Source organism: Seriola dumerili, unplaced genomic scaffold, assembly GCF_002260705.1.
Source record: "Seriola dumerili isolate Sdu_G_001 unplaced genomic scaffold, Sdu_1.0 BDQW01001090.1, whole genome shotgun sequence".
In the NCBI taxonomy this organism is placed as follows: Eukaryota; Metazoa; Chordata; class Actinopteri; order Carangiformes; family Carangidae; genus Seriola; species Seriola dumerili.
Genome location: NW_019175345.1, coordinates 232,106 through 238,967, shown reverse-complemented (window position 1 = coordinate 238,967; position 6,862 = coordinate 232,106). Strand labels below are relative to the sequence as shown.

The window sequence follows — 6,862 nt, the reverse complement described above, 5'->3', positions numbered from 1 at the left end:
TCTTTGTAATGTAATTTGTTCACTATAAAAACTGCACAGGGATAGTGTAGTTTTTATCACATTTTAAAAATATATTCTATTTTATTTATTATTCCAGCTGCCCCCCTCAGGATGGCAGTAGAAGACCTCTTTTTTAGGTCTGCCCCTGGTGCTCCTCTCCCTCCTCCCTGGACCTGCCCTCAGTAGCCTACCCATGTTATCAGTTCCTCTTTTATGCTTGCTTAGCTGTGGACTTCATTAGTCAGTAACTAGGTAAAGCTTATTTGTATAGCCCCTTCCACAGATACAAAATCACAAAGTGCTTCACATCAATAGAAAAAGTGCAAAAGTTCCAAATATATATGAGGAATAAAAATGAAATAAGCAATAAAATTAAACAGAGCAGCTATTCAGACAGGTTGACCAAAAGCCTGTCTGAATTAGTCTTTGTCTACTCCTCAGTCAACCCTGAAATTTTCCAAAAGAGTTCCACTCAGTGACTTTCGTGCAAGGTTTTATGGCATAGTTCACTTTATCATCCCCCACAAGTTCATGTTGCTACTTTTGGATTGGCTTGATGGTGAGAGATCACAGAGGGCTGGCATAGTCCGCTGCACACTTGTTTGACAGTATTCCTGTAGTTTAAGATCCATATCTGCAGTACAACAAGGCAGTTTGTCTAACATAAGAATCCCATGCACTCAAAAGCACAGTCATAATGTGCTGATCCACATTCTGATTCCTCATTTCTACCAGTGGCAGTGTAGCACATGAAGACTTGTCACCTCTAAGGAAGTGGTAGAGCATTTCCTGCACAACCCTGATAGAGAGCAAGAGCTAGGGCCGCTCAGAGCCCTTTTCATTTGTTTGCTAGAGGAAGTATTAGTTAACAGTGGAGGAAGAGGACATGAAAACGAAAATGACAAACTGTAAAGACAGAACAGAATTACGAGCCAATATGTACTAAAGTAGAAAGATTGGTACAGTAAGAGTTGTGCAAATGCCTCATCTGGTGAGGAAAATGATTACAAATAATCTTACCAAGTGTGAAATGGTATTGTGGTATTATTATTTATTTATAATGGTACATTTTACATTTGACATTTTATGAGTGCCATGGTACTCATATTTACAATGGTACATTTCACACCTATATGTGGGTGTTTAGGGCAACGCATTGGTTCAGTGGTTAGGACTAAATTTCTCATTTCAGAATGTGCTCAAAAAGCAACATCGTATGAAAAAGCGAATCAATTACAGTAACACTTCAGTATTTAGTTTCCACTCTTGGTTGTTTTCATGAGGGCATGCAGATCATGTGACCTGCAGCTGCCAGGTTCTCTCACATGACTGTGACGCCCATCCCATTGTCTTGGGGGTTGTCCTGCTCCACCTCAGCAGGCAATGGTTGAAATGGAATGGTCGTCAGCTGATGCCGTTCACCTGGGCCTTCTAGAGCAGAAAAGCTGGCCCATGTATCCACTTGTCCTCTCCCTCTGAACTGCTGACAACCATTTGTATATACCATGCACTGCTTTTATGGCTAAACTTGCTGATTTCCACACCTCATTGCTTATTTGTCTCATGTTTTAGTTATAATAAATTGTTTTTAGTATAACTTTGTGTGAACTCCCTTCTTTTCACATTCACTGAGCCAGTTTACGACATGACCTTGCAGAAAGGTCCACAGTTGCAACATAATAGCACTCAGGCTGGGATGAGTGCAGAATTTTTATCCCCCAAAGCAAGATTTTTGCTTTAAAGCAAAGGAATGTTTATTTCAGCATGTTCTGTCCACGCACATCCCTGCAGGAGAGCACACACTGCAGCACAGCATCAAGACATAAAACCTGTCTGGTTGAATAATGGATGGAGTCAGCCACCCACAGGCTGCAGCGTGATATCATAGCTGCGTCACTAAATGAAGAGGGGTTGGGTGGTGAGACGATGCAGTAGTCAGAGAGAAGAGAGAGACCCAGGGAGAACGTGCGTGCAGAGAAGAAAGACGGGTAATAATCATGTCAGCCTCATGGAAGCAGCTCTTTTTTCAGATCTTCCTGCTTCTCATCACCTGCAGACACATCCGTACAAGTAAATGATATTTAAATTTAATTCTGACTATATGTGGTTGTGCTCTGCTCTGCTTTCTCTTTTCCCCACTATATGTTCTGTAACCTTGTGAAGAGTAGAAAATGTCAAAGGATTTCCACACCATCATGTACTACGTATTTTGGTTTGAAGTTGCTGGTTGTTAGTCTTTATTTTTTTACATTTACATCATCACAGAAATCTAAAACTCAAATTACGTATTTAAGACTAGCAACTTTTATGACAAAACTGAACAAGTAGAATAATAAAAATCATATTTTCTAGGCTTTACACTTTACACTTGTACATTGGCTGGAGTTGTATTCTACTCTCAAGAGTATAGTTTTTGTCTTTTTATATGACTGTGATTCTGTAAATAACCCCATAAACTGTAGCTTCATCGTGAGAAGGAAAATTTCCACAGATTTGCCTCAAGAAACTGTTAAATAAAACAGTTGCAAATTGTATCAGGGGGGCACGTTGAGATCCTATTTTGCGCTTTTTCTACATTTGAACTGAATCTTGAGGTATTTCACTAATACACTACCTGTTTTAGTGTTTCTGAAATTAAAGGAGAAAACAAATCAACAATTGGAGATTTTGGAAACAAAGACTTACGGAATCTTCTGGTTGAAATGAATTTAATCTACATTTTTTTTTATCCAACAGCTGAACACAATTGTGCTGTTTTCTACAAAGCAAACAAAGCATTATTTGGCAATGCAACACTTGCTGAAGTTCCCATGAATGTGTGGCACTTGTACTTTGCATCGCTTTCACTTTCTATCTTGGTCCTCTTAAACTACTACAGTGTGGTTTAAGTTTGGAAACTGTGCTGGTCTTCAATCATGTGAAGACAGGGTTTAGTTGTATTCTTCGAATATTTTTATATCATTGTCTTGCTATAAATGAGGAATAAAAACATCATAAAAGTCATTGTATATTAACTGAAAAACGTCATAGTATAATGAGTCATAAAAAGTCATAAAAACGACATAGTATTGGATGGCATAAAAGGCATAAAAACTTATAAAAATGACATATTACACTAAGGTTTAAAAACGAAATAGTAAAGTAAGGCAAAAAAAGGCAAGAAATGGCATAGTATAGTAAGGCATAAAAAGTCATAAAAACGTCATAGTATGGTAAGACATTAAACGTCATAGTATATTAAGTCATAAAAATGACAAAAAACGTAATAGTATAGTATGGCATAAAAATGACAAAAAACATCATTGTATATAAAGGCACAAAATGTCATAAAAATATCATAATATGGTAAGGCATTAAACGTCATAGTATATTAAGGCATAAAAATGACAAAAAACGTCATAGTATAGTATGGCATAAAATGTCAAAAAACGTCATAGCATAAAATGTCATAAAAACATCATAGTGTATTAAGGCACAAAAAATCACAGAAACATCATAGTATGGTAAGGCATTATACGTCATAGTATATTAAGGCATAAAAATGACAAAAAACGTCATAGTATAGTATGGCATAAAATGTGAAAAAACGTCATAGTATAGTCTGGCATAAAATGTCAAAAAAAGATGATAGTGTATTAAGGCACAAAATGTCATAAAAACATCATAGTATGGTAAGGCATTAAACGTCATAGTTTATTAAGGCATAAAAATGACAAAACACGTCATAGTATAGTATGGCATAAAATGTCAAAAAAACATCATTGTATATTAAGGCACAAAATTTCATAAAAACATCATAGTATGGTAAGGCATTAAACGGCATAGCATATTAAGGCATAAAAATGACAAAAATGTCAAAGTATAGTATGGCATAAAATGTCAAAAAACGTCATAGTATAGTATGGCATAAAATGTCAAAAAAACACGATAGTGTATTAAGGCACAATATGTAATAAAAACATCATAGTATGGTAAGGCATTAAACGGCATAGCATATTCAGGCATAAAAATGACAAAAAACGTCAAAGTATAGAAAAATTTCCACAGATTTGCCTCCAGAAACTGTTAAATAAAACAGTTGCAAATTGTATCAGGGGGGCACGTTGAGACCCCTATTTGCGCTTTTTCTACATTTGAACTGAATCTTGAGGTATTTCACTAATACACTACCTGTTTTAGTGTTTCTGAAATTAAAGGAAAAAACAATCAACAATTGGAGATTTTGGAAAGAAGACTTACGGAATCTTCTGGTTTGAAATGAATTTAATCTACATTTTTTTTAATCCAACAGCTGAACACAATTGTGCTGTTTTCTACAAAGCAAAACAAAGCAATTATTTGGCAATGCAACACTTGCTGAAGTTCCCATGAAGTGTGGCACTTGTACTTTGCACGCCTTTCACTTTCTAATCTAGGTCCTCTTAAACTACTACAGTGTGGTTTAAGTTTGGAAAACTGTGCTGGTCTTCAATCATGTGAAGCACAGGGTTTAGTTGTATTCTTCGAAATTTTATATTCATTGTCTTGCTATAAATGAGGAATAAAAACATCATAAAAAAGTCATTGTATATTAACTGAAAAAACGTCATAGTATACATGAGTCCATAAAAAGTCATAAAAAACGACATAGTATTGGATGGCATAAAAAGGCATAAAAACTTATAAAAATGACATATATTACACTAAGGTTTAAAAACGAAATAGTAAAGTAAGGCAAAAAAGGCAAGAAATGGCATAGTATAGTAAGGCATAAAAAGTCATAAAACGTCATAGTATGGTAAGACATTTAACGTCATAGTATATTAAGTCATAAAAAATGACAAAAACGTAATAGTATAGTATGCATAAAAATGACACAAAAAACATCATTGTATATAAAGGCACAAAATGTCATAAAAATATCATATATGGTAAGGCATTAAACGTCATGTATATTAAGGCATAAAAATGACAAAAACGTCATAGTATAGTATGGCATAAAATGTCAAAAAACGTCCAATAGCATAAAATTCATAAAACATCAATAGTGTATTAAGGCACAAAAAATCACAGAAACATCATAGTATGGTAAGGCATTATACGTCATAGTATAGTTAAGGCTAAAATTGACAAAAAACGTCATAGTAATAGTATGGCATAAAAAGTGAAAAAACGTCATAGTATATGTCTGGCATAAAATGTCAAAAAAAGATGATAGTGTATTAAGGCACAAAATGTCATAAAAACATCATAGTATGGTAAGGCATTAAACGTCATAGTTTTATTAAGGCATAAAAATGAACAAAAAACGTCATAGTATAGTATGGCATAAAATGTCAAAACAAAATCATTGTATATTAAGGCACAATATGTCATAAAAACATCATAGTATGGTAAGGGCATTAAACGGCATAGCAATTAAGGCATAAAAATAAAAAAAAAAGTCATAGTATAGTATGGCATAAAATGTCAAAAATACAATGTATGTAGTATTAAGGCAGAAAAATGTCATAAAACAATCATAGTATGGTAAGGCATTAAACGGTCATAGTTTTATTAAGGCATAAAAATGACAAAACACGTCATAGTATAGTATGGCCATAAAATGTTCAAAAAAACATCATTGTATATTAAGGCACAAAAATTCATAAAAACATCATAGTATGGTAAGGCATTAAACGGCATAGCATATTAAGGCATAAAAATGACAAAAAGTCAAAGTATAGTATAGGCATAAAATGTCAAAAAACGTCAATAGTATAGTATGGCCATAAAATGTCAAAAAAACACGATAGTGTATTAAGGCACAATTATGTAATAAAACATCATAGTAGGTAAGGCATTAAACGGCATAGCATATTCAGGCATAAAAAATGAACAAAAAACGTCAATATAATGTCATAGGCAAATGCAAATCAAGTATGTTGCATAAAATGTCAAAAAAACACGATAGTGTATTAAGGCACAAAATGTCATAAAAACATCAATAATATGGTAAGGCATTAAACGTCATAGTTTATTAAGGCATAAAAATGACAAAAAATGTCATAGTATAGTATGGCATAAAATGTAAAAAAAGTCATAGTATAGTATGGCATAAAAATGTCAAAAAAACATCATTGGTAATATTAAGGCACAAATTTCATAAAAACATCATAGTATGGTAAGGCATTAACGGCATAGCATATTCAGGCATAAAAATGACTAAAAACGTCAAAGTATAGTATGGCATAAAATGTCAAAACAATCGTCATAGTATAGTATGGCATAAAATGTCAAAAAAACACGATAGTGTATTAAGGCACAAAATGTCATAAACAATCATCATAATATGGTAAGGCATGAACGTCATAGTTTATTAAGGCATAAAAATGACAAAAAATCGTCCATAGTAATATACATGTGGCATAAAATGTCAAAAAAACATCATTGTATATTAAGGCAACAAAATTTATAAAAACACTCAAGTATGGTAAGGCATTAAACGGCATAGCATATTAAGGCATAAAAATGACAAAAACGTCAAAGTATAGTATGGCATAAAAATGTCAAAAAACGTCATAGATAGTATGTAAAGCAAAAAATATGGTACAGAAACATCATAGTATGTAAGGCATTAAAACGGCATAGCATATTAAGGCATAAAAATGACAAAAAACGTCAAAGTATAGTATGGCATAAAATGACAAAAAAAGTCATATAGTATAGTATGGCCATAAAATGTCAAAAAAACAGCATTGTATATTAAGGCACAAATGTCATAAAAACATCATAGATATGGGTAAGGCATTTAACGGCATAGTTTTATTAAGGCTAAAAATGACAAAAAAAGGCGTTCAAAGTATAGTATGGCATAAAATGTCAAAAAACCATCCATTGTATA

The 6,862-nt window shown here is 33.3% G+C and overlaps 1 protein-coding gene across 1 annotated transcript in view; it reads left to right on the top strand.

Moving 5' to 3' along the window:
• Nucleotides 1–1,953: 1,953 nt before the first annotated feature.
• Nucleotides 1,954–6,862, top strand: part of emb (embigin) — a 22,173-nt gene continuing 17,264 nt past the window's right edge. The window contains exon 1 of the mRNA XM_022766963.1: nt 1,954–2,070. Coding sequence (XP_022622684.1) covers nt 1,998–2,070 — 73 coding nt within the window. The 5' untranslated portion in view covers nt 1,954–1,997. The remainder of the gene's footprint in view (nt 2,071–6,862) is intronic.